Here is a 14,937-nt window from a genome sequence, read left to right as displayed (position 1 = left end):
GTGTGTGCGCGCGCGTGCGTGCGTGTGTATGTGTGAGCGTGGGGGAGTGTCTATCTATTGACGACTGTGCACTTCAGTTCTGACGGCGCGCGCACAGCACACTCTCCGAGCGCGTCAGTTTCAGGTGGGATTTACGCCGATAAAAATCTACTCGAGACGTCCGACGTGCCTGTGACACTGGAATGAAGAGTGACAGCAGGACCATGTTTGTCTCCGGGGTTTTGCCGATCTTGCTGTGCTGCGTTGTGAAGTTGAGCGTCGCGCGCAGGAACGGTGCTGAAGACGGAGAGACTGTGGAGAAGACTAACAGCGCGCGCTGCACCTCGCGCTGCCTCACGCTGCACATCACTCAGCTCACTTCCGCCTTCAGACGCCTTCAGGTCAGAGACTTAACCTTCAATTACACCTTTAAAAAACTTTCAAAAAGCGGCAAACCATGCTGTTATTGTGAGCTCACTCATAAAAAGTCATGTTTTTTTGTTTGGTTTGGTTGAGTTGTTCCACAATGAAAATCATGGCCACAAATTAGCCATGGCTGATATGACAAAAATAGCCTATTATTATTATTATTATTATTATTATTATTATTATTATTATTATTATTATTTATAAATATTACAATACTTGAAAACTTCCTTATGGTAAACTATAAGTAACACGATTTACCCCATATTGAATTGTTCTGAGGTAACAAAACAGTAAATCCTTACGATAACACTTTTTTTTTTTTTTTAAAAAAAAGAAGTGTTTAACCAGAAAAAGGAAACATTTAAGACAAAATTAGATTTTAGCTTTCAGTCATGTAGTAACAATGGAGTTCTAAAGCACTGACATTTGACCATGTCATTATACTCTGAAAAGAGAATAGTATAGTTAATATATTGCAGTATCGATATTGTGTTATGGTATTGCCCAGCCCTACGCTGAAAAATCATGGCTACAAGCTACAAGTGGCTGATATATGACAAAAATATTATTACACAACATTTGAAGACTTTCTCTTGGTGCGCGACGTGTAAAAAAATGTTTACTTTTGCTCAGGTTTGCCAACAAGGCGCCAACAAAATAGTAAAGCCTTTTTATAATGAAACATTTGCAAAAAAAAAAAAAAGTGTTCAAGCTGGAAAAGGAGTGAAAGCTTACAGACGAAATTTGATTTTAAAGTTTGGTCACTGAGGAACAACTGGGTTATAAAAACACTTTTTTAATAATACATATTTCACTATACTTTGAACAGTGTAGGGTATAGTATACATTATATTCCATATTGCCTAGCCTTGTGACAATTTATAGTTGACATAACAACCCACTTAATTGTTTGTTCAGTTTGGTAGTTGGGGAAGTCATTAAGTGCTGTTTAAAGTGTGGTTGAAGGAGCTGTGTTTTGCTCTTCGGGCTGTTTTTCCTATTGCCCACCTGGCTACGCGTTAATAGAAGGGGCCCCCAAACTCAAATGTTGTGTAGCCTAATTATTTATTTTTTTGAAGTGCATGGTGCTGTGTTCTTTTATGTCCAATTTCTGCTCTTTTTCTAGTGGTGCCAAATTGTAGGTCCCGTGAAAGCCTTTTCTCTCAGAGACAAACTGACAACTAGACTAAATTCATGCCAATGAAATAGCAGCATTACTATGTGAAGTTAGCAAGTAACAGAATTTATACTTGTTCTGACTTAGTAGCGTCTCTCAGGAATTGAATTAATCTTTTTTTTTGCAGCAATTCAAGCTAATTAATTGACCTTGTGGCTTGAAATCACCCTAATTAGATCCACATTAGGAAGAAGCTCCACATTGTGCAAGCAGCAAGGAGTTCTTGGCCACGTTTTTCACTCAGCTCTGCAAATGCAACATGACCTTCAAATGTTTCCAGTTCGCACCTCATGATTCATGAAAGGCTCAGGGTCACAAGTGTGTGTCTCTCATGTATGTCCCCTCTGTGAGTGGTAGGGAATCAGTTCAGAGGTTGAACAACTGCAGCACCCAAAGTAGAGCCTGTTCCTTGATCTGATTTTGTCTTCCACTTCCTTCTTGTTATGATCTGCCCTGTGATTAACATATGTGGGAGAAGGAACAAACTAGATAGAGACAGATAGATGGAAAGGTAAGCATTGGTGTGGTGTTGCAGTGAGGAGAAATAATGGAAACCTCTGTGTGTGTGTGTGTGTGTGTGTGTGTGTGTGTGTGTGTGTGTCCATATCCATCTCTGTATGTGTGGTCACAGGAATTTTGTCACATTTTCCTAAACCAAAAAAATATTTTTTTACTATTTTATTCATAATGGTAGTCTATGGGCAGTTGTTGAGATGCAAATGTCAGAAAACATTTCAAATCACACTGCATTGCCCAAATTTAAACCTACAGCCTTACACTCTAACAATAAAGGACTCAGGCTGAGACAGGCATGGGAGAAATTCTTGCTATAGCAGTTCTTAAAACTGGACCAGTACCATTAAAAGCAATAAAAGTTATTTACACGTTCCCTGAAGTTTCGTGGTATCCATACACAAACAGTGCAAACCAGAAGTACTTGCGTGTTGATGTGTTTACATGATATCACGCAACCACAAAAAGTACTCTTATCCCTGAAAGAACAGCAGATTCAGAGCTTACAAATGCCTTTGGACCGTGAGGAATTAATGATCAATTAATGAAAGCGTTCTACAAAACTATATGTGCTTCATATACCGTAAACATGTATTACAGATCTAAGACTCCCATTATAAGTGAATGGTTTTTCAATTCTTGTCTCAGTACAGGAAAACATGTCAGAATGATTGTCCATGGTAATTATTCATACACTAGGTATGTGGTACATATATAAAGGCTGCAGAATTTCTTCATCAGTTCGGCCATGTGCTATAGATTGTCTCACTTATGCAAAAGAAGTATGCACAAAAATATTGTATTATTGTACAGCAATAATCAAATGTTGTTTATGATCCATTGACTGACTGGGCATGAAATTACTTCCAGTGGCATTAAACATGTGTACGCAATCCAAGAATGACCTGAAAAGCAAATACACTGTTATTTATACACCTCGCTCAGTCATTTATTGAGACTGTGGTAGACGTGAGCTTTGCTTATAGGTGTACATTTAGTTTGTCATGTAAATAAGCACAGCATATCCAGTGTCTGTAATGGATTTTGTTACGGTCAAACTATAAAATATCACACACATTATTAAGTCTATTGGGAAGACAGTGACATGAAAGTTTCTGTGGCGAATTTGATCCTGTATTATTTCTCGCTCAAAAGAAAGTTTTGATAGATACACAGATGGAGAGTGATTTAACAATGTTCATTATCTCAGAAAAAGGTTGTTTTGTTTTTTTCTTTTGATCTCATGAAGATATCCTGTTTTGTGAAACCGGGCCAAGTCTATTTGCTGACTTGGTATTATAGTTACAGAATATATGGAATAAATTTCCCAGTTTTGTTTGTGCAGATTTTCTTTCAGCCATCAAAAAACGCCTGAAGACTCAGAGTACTGAGAGTACTGCTTGAGTACTTGAGAGTACTGCTTGGTGAGTGGTGTAACACTCTTGAGTCTTGAGCACTTGCAGTTGTTTCTTTTTGCCATTCCAGCTAAAATGTGTGGATTGAATTTAGCTTCATTTGACAGTTTGAATAAAACTGAATGCTAAATACATTAATATAAAAGTAGTGGATTTGCCATTGAACATGACAGAAAGATATCTACACTGTAGAATATGCCCTATACAGAACAATGTAAGACTTATAAAATAAAGAAAAGAAAATGTTTTATTCATTTTTATCAAAAGTGATATTTTGCATTAAAGGCCAGTAAAGCAACTCTCTGATTATCCAAAATTCTATTTAGTCTCTCTCTGTTGTCTTTGTGTGGTGTAACGCTTTGACTCAAATGCCTAATTGCATTGTTTTCTGCACAATATTTACACATTTGGACCCTACAGTAACTTTTTACAGCCATTATTTCGCTGTGTTAAAATGTACGTGTGCTTAGTCACAGAGGTAATAAAAAAATCCACTGAAACCGCTTTGGTTCAGAATACTTGTTTACAGGATGAAGGGGACCAGAAAGAGCACTCTTAAGACCCTGATTCTCTTTACCTCTTGCTGTGTCCTAACAACATTGTAACTAGAAGAACCAAAATGATTTAAAGGGGGGGAAACAGCTCGTAATTCTCATTCGGGGAAATGTCGTCAGGTCTATGACCCTACTTGCTGCATCATAAGCGGGCCGATGCAAGGAGGCATGAAATGCTGTCGTGACTTGGGCCAGAGACAAAAGTGTGTAATTATGGCACTCGGAGTATGACTTGAAGTCGAGATGCATTGTGGGCTGAAGTAAATAAGCTTTGGTTTTAGTTTATGGTGTGATTCCCAGAATAGTTATGGACCGAAGGACTTCAAAGGAGGGACGGTGACTTAATTATTTTCCAGCTTTGATTGTAGGGTCATTAAATTTTCAGCTATTATGTGAAATGCTATATGCCTCTCTCTTGCTCTCTCTCTCTCTCTCTCTTTGTATCTGTCTGTCTGTCTAGTAGTGATGGAACTGAATATGAACAGATTATTCAGAATGAACTGGTAATAGGTTTTAAATGGATGCAAATAGAGATACAAATACTTTAGGAGGTGTACTCATTTTTACTTTCGCATGGACGTGAGTGACCGGTCAGATATGAAGCTTGTGGGACAAAGTAAGACCATTAGACCGTAGTGCTTTAAATTAGGCTAGAATCAACTAAATTTGTTAGAAAATGTCTCACGCAGGTACAAACTAAAATAATAACTGTGCAAGAGGAATTTTAAAAAACAGTCCCTTGCACATCTCTAAGTTGAGGAGGTTGAGGTTGAGGAACTGTCAACCAGGAAACCCTTCATACACCATACTGACAGTGCTAGCATCTCTATCTTTGGGTTTTTTGCACTGCTTTCTTAAAAAAAAAAAGAAAGAAAACACACACTCACACATGCACAGACACATACACCCTGAACCATCAACTACAGTACGTGCCCATTCATCAAATACATACAGACTACACATGAACACCTTAACACCTTCAATCATAATGATTTTTTTTCTTTCTTTCTTTTTTTTCTTATTCTGTCACATCTTCCTGTTACTTGCTGATTTTCTATCGCTGTCACTGTAATATGTCGCATGTAAATGTTAGCATCTTGTTTTCTAATAGTTTTTAAAAATAAATAAATAAATAAATAAATAACCCTTCCAGTTTAGGCCATGCCCACTTCAAGTTTAAACCTGAATACAGATAAAGATATTTGGAGCACGAAACAGATCCCAGTAATGTCATTATCTATTATTTAGTATACATTGGCTATCTACTTCTGATTCTTTTTCTGATTCTATGCTACCTTCTGCTTATTATGTATTTCAAATGCACCATGACTAACCGCTACTGTCTAACCATCTTAATGGAGATGTACATGTTTTAAAATATAAATGTCACTTAGTTTCTCCTCAACTTCTACCTGTGAATTATTTGAAACCTAACAGAAGTGTTGTGACTACATGGCTTAGAATCGCATGCAACTGTAATTTCAGCTGTAGCCAAGGTCATTACATCTGTCAGTTGACCCTACATGCATAAAGCAGGGCTTCATAACTAGGTCTCTCTGATTCTCTCGTTTTGTGTCCAAATGAACTCTTCGTGTCCACATGAAAGGCTGAAAACATTCAGCTGCCACAATCACTCACAGCTCTCCCCGTTGGAGCAGTCGAATAGGGCTGCTTGAATGTGGTTCCTTTTTAACATCATGCTTCATAAAACAAAGATCAAGAGTCAGCTCTGTTTGGTATTTGGGATGAGACAACCCCAGACAGAATCCATTACAGTCAAACCATGCTGCTCAATGATCATCATAATGGCAGAATTAGGAAGTTAAATGTAAATTTTGAGCGCATATAGAGAGTGCTCCATCTCTTTGGCCTTGAGGGGTTAAACCCTGCAACAATTTAACGGGACATTCTGTCAGATGTCATAAAGTGTGTTTAGATATGTTGGCGCGAGTGTCTTTGTGGTATGGAGTTTTTCTCTTTTGTGCTTGGAGCTGAAACAGCTGCACATGTGGTATAGGGGTTGAGAACAAAGGGGCGGCCGCCAGGCTGAGTGACGCAGCTTAACATAGCCTATCTGACAGCCCACCCCCCACCCCCCCCTCTCGATTCTGCCCTTTCTTGTTTAGATGCTATCTCTCTGATGACTTCCCTCTCCGTTCTCTGAGGGTTTGTCTCATGTAAGCCGAAGAGCCAAAAATAAATTCCCATGATTGATGGCAGTTTGCATGTTGTGTGAAATAAGCCACTAAATGGGGTAAAAACAAACAGAACAAAAGCTTATATGTTTGGGTGTTAAGGCCATGTGCTGGTCTTAGCTTTTGCAGCTGGCTATGTAGCATGCTAGAGGTCATGGATAGGACCTGTACCATGTGTGTAGCATGTGTATGCAGTTTGGTCAAACTTCAGTACAACGCATATGTGGATTTCAATGGCGCGTACACACTCCACTGTAAAAACTAGACAATGAAGTAAGCACATGCAAGTCTATTCATTAAACTGTATCTTGTACATTTGCACAGATGCAAATGACTCAGGAAGGATTTGTGCGTTTTCCATCCATCAGACCTCTGTTGTGAATAGGAAGCGCCTCTGATGACTTACAAAGGTTAATGCTCTTACTAAGAGGCAGCAAAGGCTTACTCTCCCTTAGGCAAAAGATTTAATCCTGTGTCTTAAATTTATAAGATTCTGCATTAGAGAACATTTTCCTCAGTATCCCAATATTGAATTTAGACTGATACTGATGTGCTTTTCATTGTTTTTCACCTGTTTGGCATATGAACCTGTTACACTTTCTGGCCTGAAGTTTCTAGGTGTGGGTTTTGGCTTTTCATATGGAACGATCATCAAGAAAGCTTTAAAAGGGTGATGTAATCTCTTGGGGTGATGTAACGTTCCAACATTCCTTTCGAGATCACTTTTTTGGACCTCAGGACAGTCTCTCAAACATAATGGGTTTTTCTTTTCTCTTTAAGAGCTTATTAAGACCTCACAAAGGCAGCGTGGGAGCTCGTAAGTGGCATGAGCTGAATTTGCGGAGGATAAATGTTGGTTGCCCAGAGGGGGGTGTTTAGAGAGAGGTAATTAACCCTGCTTAGAGGGACAGAATCTGTGCCGGTACTCTGTGATTTGTTTTAGATGGCTGTTTATGACTGACGCTGCTTGCGTTTTCTGTTATTTTAGCAAGACTGTTACAATTTTCCTTTATGGAAGTGGCTGAATGCCATTTGGAATTGTCCAGGATGTTTCAGCTTGAATCAGAAAGAGAGCTTATTGAGTCAAAACACAGACACTTTTCACTATGATTAGTTTTGTTAGTCACGTTTAATTCCCGGCTGCCTGTTTTCCAGCAGTCTGTGTGGTTAGGGGTTGACGTACACTAGAGGTCATGGCGTTGGCGTGTGGTACTCCTGTGTTTATATCTAGTCTGATTCATCCGTGCCCAGTGCACTTCCTCACTCTGGAAACAATTCTGGTTTCAGCCTACAAATGATGACATAAGAACCAAATATAATGTAGTAATATGTATAACAGTGAATAGGAAAACACATCATATGAAAAGGTCAGTCTGTATTCTACGGCTACTAAAATGAAATTAATTATTCCCCCTACTTTTTTCTTTTTTCTTTTTACAGAGTGATGAGGTTCTGGGCTGGTGCGAAAACCATAGGAGATGTGCTCAGGTAAGAAAGCATTTCTCTACCTCATTGAGTACAGTGAAACACTGTCCATTTTGAAGAAATGCCAGGAACTCATTGCATTTATATGAACTACACTGTATGTCTCAGTCATATATATGTCATTCATATATATATATATATATATATATATATATACTAAGCACAGCTCGGTTGAGTCATAACTGAAAACCAAAACAGGCTGAACTTAATGTGCTCAGGGACCCTGTTTTGAGGTCAAGGATTACGTTTAATACAATTTCCACTGTCGCAGTATTGCAGATAATTTTAATTGCTCCAGCACCAAGGTTATTGATGCAATGAATGTATTTAATAGGGTGCTTTCATAAAACTTTATTTTCCAAAATGGTTATGATACAGTGGTGTATGGCTTTCGTGGTCAAATCCTTTTTCTTTTTTTTATTGCAGATAACTTTTCGGCCAGTAATCAGTGTATAAGCACTGTACAAATCTCTGCTTGTGCTGTATGACATTTTTATGTACTATTTGAAAGCTTGTTTTTAAAAAAAAATTTTAATAATTTGATATCTCTGAAAGAAATAGCAATAAAATGAAAAGGTTGTAGGAAATTCATGGTGCTCTTCTTTTTCACTGCAGCACCAAAAGGTGTTAAAACACACAGTTGAGCGAGACTGACTGAGCAGCTGTCTGAAGGAGGAAACTGCCCTTTTCCTTGTTAAATGTCGGAATGTTTTACTTGGTCATTGCACCTCATTTTTTTTTTATTAAATGAGACGTTTGTTCACTATAATTTCTCCACAAAATCCCTTGATATGCTTGATATGGTTCATTTTTCAATGAACGTAAAAATTATATAATTAATATAATGTATAATGTAATATATAATACAGGCAACGGTTGAATGCTCTAACATGCAGTTTTGCAGAATGAAATGATATGCAGCACTAATTTCTCTGTAATAAGCCAGTAAACATGGTTAGGTCATTAATAGTAATTGCCTAAACCAGACGTCTTTGGCTGCCTTCTGCAGCGCTCGCCCTGAGGGAGCAAGGTTAAACGTGCCTGAAAAAGGTAGAGCTTTTTCCCCCATGAAGGCTGAATTTCTCACACCAAGCACTTGAGCTGTTCTAATTGCTTTCAGATGGAGGTGATTCTCCCACAGTCCTTCCAATAATAGGTAAAGTAAATGTTGTGCTTCTTGTGAAAATAATGAGAGCCATTTCACATCCTCCTGGGCTGTGCAGCCGCCCATAAAGGGCCCTTGACATTAGCCCTTGTTTGTTCACTTAGAGCATGTGTCAAGGACATCTTTTTAACATGTAGGCTAGGTCCCTGCTTGTGCCTTTTTTCTTTTTTCTTTTAAGGGAAGGCATGTTTCCATACTTTCTTTAATTTAATTACATTCTGCATTAATGTAAAGTTCACCCAGACTAATCTGCTACTCAAAGAATCAATTTAGTAGTGATTGAGTACAAAAACGGCTTTTGTAAGGAATGTGATATCATTCCCAGAGGCTCATCTATGTGACCAGAGTTAAGGAAAAAAAAGGTGACGTCCAATATTCCTTTAAGTGTGGCTTTGCTTCACACGCACCTCTCTACAGTTCTAGACCTCGATTAACCTTCTTTCTGAGAGCCTGCTGTTTTTATGGACAGCTTCGAGGAAGCTGCAGGCCTTACACATACCCCACTTCCCTATGTTAATCCAAGTCTGGATCCCTCCCTTCCATCCCCCCGTTTGGCAGGTGAGCTGCAGACCTGGTAGCTGACCCCGACCCCCCCCGGCTTGGTCACTGAGCTGAATCATCGGGGGCAGTTGGTGGAGGGTCGCTCCCTGTGTGGCCACCTCTCTGGGGGAATCTCTCCAGCTGAGTGCAGTCTCAGCTCTCTTTTAGCCCTGTGGAGAGGGCATCTCCGGCCAATGTTGATCTAGCAATTTTCCATTTTTGTAGTGTTTTCCGAGAGCAGAGGAACTCTTTGTGTTTTTCAAGAACTTTACACTTTGTGACATTTGAAATCTCCTTTGAGGAGTCATAATCGATATTGGAAAATTGGCCCAAAACGGCCTCAAACAAGATATTATGACTTTAAACTACAATTTATTGATATTCCAGCTTCAAAAGTTCATTTTGAGACTGCGGTGTTACTCGTGTTCTACACACATTTGTCATCGTTATGTAATTGTACTCATATTACAGAACACTCAGGTAGTTCACACTGAGATTTGTGGATTCCTATTTCCAAGTTTCTCTGATTAGTTGCTCCTCACAAGCTTCAAACACGCTCTGTTTATCAAGTCACTAAGAACATTTCAAAAATATTTCAAATAGTCATAAATTCAGACTAGAAAATAAAAATGTACAATGCTGAAAACATTCCAAGCCTCAGTGTTTCTAGATTGAACTACCTCTATCTCAGTGGTTCAACCTTTAGCACTCTGTTCTGTGTGGCACACACACACAAAGAGCTATGTCCTATGTAACCGTGAATATGTTGCAGCTCTTTGGAACACCCAGGCTGTTCCCACAGTAGATCAGCATGAATTGTTTTCATCTGCTAGCTGGTGATTTTAAACTGCATTAAGCAACGGGTGTTTTCCACTTCACTTGGTGTCCTGTGTGGCACCTTAATGACCAGCTTGTGCCACAATCAGCTGTGAGTGGGCTTTTTAGCCGTAACGGTATTTACACAGCACCGCACGTTTACTGGACATTTGTGGAATTTTAAAACCTTCCAACTGTGAATGAAAAATGTTCTACATATGGTTTTTGTCATGGTAAGTTTGGAGCCTGAGAGCGTTTAAATGTCAGTATACCAAACCAAAACCTTCAACCTTTTATGCTTTTCAGGTAAAATGAAAATGTTTAAACCAGAAAGAAAAGAGGCCAAGAGGTGATCATTGGTTCACTTGCTTAAAAATGAGGTCCAGGATGATTTATCTTCAAGGAAAACCAAATATTACTGCGTTAATTTCTTCCATATTGGCTGAGGCATGTGTTTTATTATTACTGATATGACTTTACATTTTATTTCCTCTTTCCTACTGGTGTTAATAACAAAGTTCAAATTCTAGACTGTGTCTAATGTGTATTTTTCCCATGTTGTTAATGTCTCAAAAAAAAGCTCTGGTTTTCAGAAAGATTTAAAAATATATATATATATGTTCCAGCACATTTAAATGACTGCTAAATGGAGTTCAAGTGTTTTTACTGAACCGTTTATTATTAGTTTATTTTTGGCGCATGCCTTCATTCTGAGGTGATTTTCAAGGTCATTTACACTTTACACAATGTATTTTACTCTACATACATAGGATGTAGGTTACACAGAATTATACTTGGATGTGTATTTTGTCATTTAGACATAAAAATGAAAATATTAGGTGATATTAGAGCCATTTTTCTGTGGTGTTTGAAAAAGCATCCATACCCTGCAACTGAACCATAGTCTATTCATAAAATTTGAAGACACCTGACAGAAATTTTATATATGCTATTTTCCGTGCAATGATCTTTTATATGATGTTTTTTTATTGTCCAACGCCACTTTAATATTTCTTGGCCTGATCAGAACTATGTGACATTGTTTTGCTAAACTAAATCACCATCTGTAAATGAGCCAATGTTATAGTGATTTTCAACTGCTTAGATTTTCATGTAGAGTTTCTTATGTCCTTTTTTTAGTAGAGGTATAAATCCTAATCCAAATTCAATTCACATTCTTTGTATTTTCAGTGTACAAAACACCAGCTCTCTGGTTAATATTCTGATTAATGGTCCAGGCTCTAGTGGAATCTTTTTTTTTTTTTTTTATGGTCCCCATAACAAGTGGCCCACAATCCCACAAGCCCTGTCTCAGTGTTTTAGGTGTTGCTACAAATTTCCCCTCACTGTTGTTCTGAGGCCAGTTCTCTATATACTGGTTAAAGGAAAATTTTGTTTGTTTTTTTTCCAGAATGTTTTGAAATAAATTATTGAAAAATATCTCCACAATACATTAACTGATTTTATCCTATAATGGGAGCCAACTTGGCCACAATATGGGCTCATGTCTTGCTTAATACGCACCATTATTAAAATGTAGTCACAAAGCTTCAGAAATCACCCCATACATCAGTGGCACAGCCTCAGACCTAGTAAATATAGTGAAAAAGCTGAGCAATTGGTGAATTTTCTCTTTATGTTTGGGCATACAAAGGGAAAAAGACAGGAGTGTCATACTAAACATTGCTTGTCAAAGGGCAATTCATAGTGACAGCTGGAAAAGCTTTTTTGTTTTTAGGATATAAAGGGTGTCAAGCACCAGCCCCGTTATGAAAAACAAACATACAAAAAAAAAAAAAAAAACCTTAACTTGGCTTTTCTATGTTGTGGTGGACATTTGGAAATGTATATTTTTTTTGTTCATAGGGCTTGTTTAAATTAACTTTTAGGCTTTGGCTTTGATTTAGGGATTTAAGCAACCATAAATGGATTTAGCCGGAAAAATCCGTATGACATTCCCTCTCGTTGTTGGTACAGGACAGATTGTTAACAGAGCCTGTGGTTCTCCAACTGCTCGTTGAGTCTGCTGTAGCTGATCAAAAGACTGGATTATAGCATTAGGAATGAGGATGTTTCCTCTCCACAATGTAAACAAAAAGCAAAGGGCAAATAAATAAACTAGGCTTAGCATTGCTGTTGGGGTTCACGAACAGGCCAAGCTGTCGTTTTAACCCACAGGAGTTCAGGAGACTGATCCAGTTCTGCATTTGCTACTGATTTAGAAATCAGCCACCGAAACGTAATAGTCGATTTGAGAACAAGCTAGTCACAACTTCTGTAACAAATGTCAAGAGTGTTTATGATCACAGTCAGTCCAATAATGTTGCGCACATCAATGCCATTTGGAGGCTTAAAAATGACCATAAATATATATGACTGGAACTGACCATACCACACACTCATCAAAACCAAGGAGTATTTATTACTAGTAGTATTTTTTCCCCCAGTAATATAGTGCCAGGAGTGACCTTTAACTTTTAGAAAAAATTAAATGGCCAAGAATTATTTGTGCCAATGCTACAAAATGTAATCAGCAAGTGCACAAAGTATAAAAAATGGAGTAAGTCTGAGAATCATATTTATTTAAGTACTGTTGCTTTTTAAATGTGGATGGTACTGATGGTACTACACTTTAAGCTCAGTGTATCTGTTTTTTTTTGTTTGTTTTTTTTTTGCCTGGCCATGTGCATTAAAGCCAGTGTGTTAGAGGTGAAGACAGATGGAAGGTTTGGCCATTCTTGGCTGGTTTGTTCATCTGGTGAATGTCTTTTTTACCGAAGGACAGTTGGCTTTTATCTTTTTGAAAGGTTTTCCATATTGTCCTTAATGTGTTCCAGCCTACCCTTCCCTAACACGTTTTTCCACTACATAATAGGATCACATTTTTGCACCAGGTAATGAAAACAACCAATCAAAAGGCTTAGAAGGTGAGGTTTATGACTTTGGCAAGTGGCACCATATAGATGTCTAAATATGTGACTGAAGTCCGTGAAGCTTACCATCCATCATCGACAGTGTCTACTGTCCAGCAAGGTCAATTTTAAACAGTAACACATTTCTGGCCCTGACAAATCATGCCGGCATTTGTCTCTGGTGTACCTCACCAGTGTATCTGTATCACCAAAGTGGACGCAACATCATCATGCATACTTGCATGATCTATAGTGCCGGCTTCCTTCCTCAGCGTCTTTGGTTTCACATATGGTTTGTACACCTGGTTCACCTTAAAGTGCTGAAGTTAATACAGTGCATTGTTTCACTTCCTCTAATTTATAGACTGACACATTAGTTGAGCATCTCGAACAAGCACTATAGCATTACATCAGGCAGATGTAAGTTAGCCTGCAGACCGACGAGCACACTGGAAGATTCACATGTATTGCCCACACATCTACTGTACTGAGAAAAGACAAGAAGGATGGGATATTCTGGAATTTTTGGACAAAGACCTTGTGGCTAGGCACACAGACTTTGAAATACCTGAGGAATCCCGAGTCAGGATCCCGAGTTTTTGCCTGGATAGAGCAAAGTGGAAAACCAGAGGCTCTGTTATACTGTGCATGGCATTTTACTGGCAGTGTTTGGGTCTACTTGTCCTCTTATAGCACTTCTCCATCGAACAGCATGGCTTGCTGTGGTTCGACTACAAAATTGAGAACCCATGACTCTCTGTATCCTGCCTGAATGCCTGTGTCACTTACCCCTCACATAACTCTTTGAAAGTAGAAGCACCTCTGTTTGGGATTTGCCTCAGTTAGAAGATGGTGGATGATGAAATGAAAGATCAACCTTCATAGTGATTAGAACATAATACTGTGGGTAAATAAATAAAACTGAATAAGAAACATGACTGTTTAAAGCAGCTTAAATGATTTCAATTGCTGGCCTCTTAAATCCGGCAGAAAAAGGGATTTTTGAAAAGAGTGAGAAACTTTGGCAGACATTACTCTAGCCTACTACTGAAGAATTTTTGTGCCAGTAGAGAAGCCAGAGACATTAATCAGGACAATTCTGTTTGATTAATCAATGGTCTGAACTATTTTTAGTTCCACAAGTATATACCAGCTACACAAATTTGGTACAGTAAGAAGGGTGACGAAATTCAGCATGGATACTTAACTATAGCACAGCTTGCATGACGGTGATATTAGTGAGGATTATGAGTAATTTGCCAGGCTGAGACATTACTATTCTAATGGGAGTGGTGTCTTCAAGAAAGACCCTGCCCCCATCTACAGGGCACGAGCACTCACTGAATGGTGAGTGTATATGAATATGAATGTACATCATATGCTATGGCGTTTCCCAGTCTGCAGCTTTCAACTTGAACACCTGTGTGAGATTTTGGAGCTATGTGAGAGAGTGGTCCCCAACACCATCATTAAATGACCAACTGAGGGAATATCTTTTGGAAGAATGGTGTTCATCACTCCAGTACAGTTCCAGAGACTTGTAGAATGGATGCCAAGGCGCACTGAACTTATCCTGGCAGCTCAAAACATTACTAAGACATTTTCTGTTGGTTTCCTTTCATTTGTCACCCATACGTATTAGAACTTCTGTTATTATATCCATGGATTATGGAATGGCTTCACTTTACGACTCTTTCATTTTCCTCTTTCTCTTTAGCTGGAACAAGAAGCCTGATTTCAATTGTTCTCTTAATTGT

The 14,937-nt window shown here is 38.5% G+C and overlaps 1 protein-coding gene across 2 annotated transcripts in view; it reads left to right on the top strand.

Moving 5' to 3' along the window:
- The window catches only part of anos1b (anosmin 1b), a 40,489-nt gene continuing 25,552 nt past the window's right edge, over positions 1 to 14,937 (top strand). Inside the window, exons 1-2 of one of the 2 annotated variants that reach the window (XM_053634991.1) lie at positions 1 to 380; positions 7,703 to 7,750. In XM_053634991.1, the coding sequence (XP_053490966.1) occupies positions 183 to 380; positions 7,703 to 7,750 (246 nt within the window). In that variant the 5' untranslated portion in view covers positions 1 to 182. The remainder of the gene's footprint in view (positions 381 to 7,702; positions 7,751 to 14,937) is intronic. The other variant, XM_053634989.1, reaches the window with a different exon arrangement.

The sequence above is a fragment of the Ictalurus furcatus genome, chromosome 10 (genome assembly GCF_023375685.1).
Source record: "Ictalurus furcatus strain D&B chromosome 10, Billie_1.0, whole genome shotgun sequence".
Classification (NCBI taxonomy): domain Eukaryota; kingdom Metazoa; phylum Chordata; class Actinopteri; order Siluriformes; family Ictaluridae; genus Ictalurus; species Ictalurus furcatus.
The sequence above is the reverse complement of the archived record's forward strand: the minus strand, read 5'-3'. Positions and strand labels throughout refer to the sequence as shown.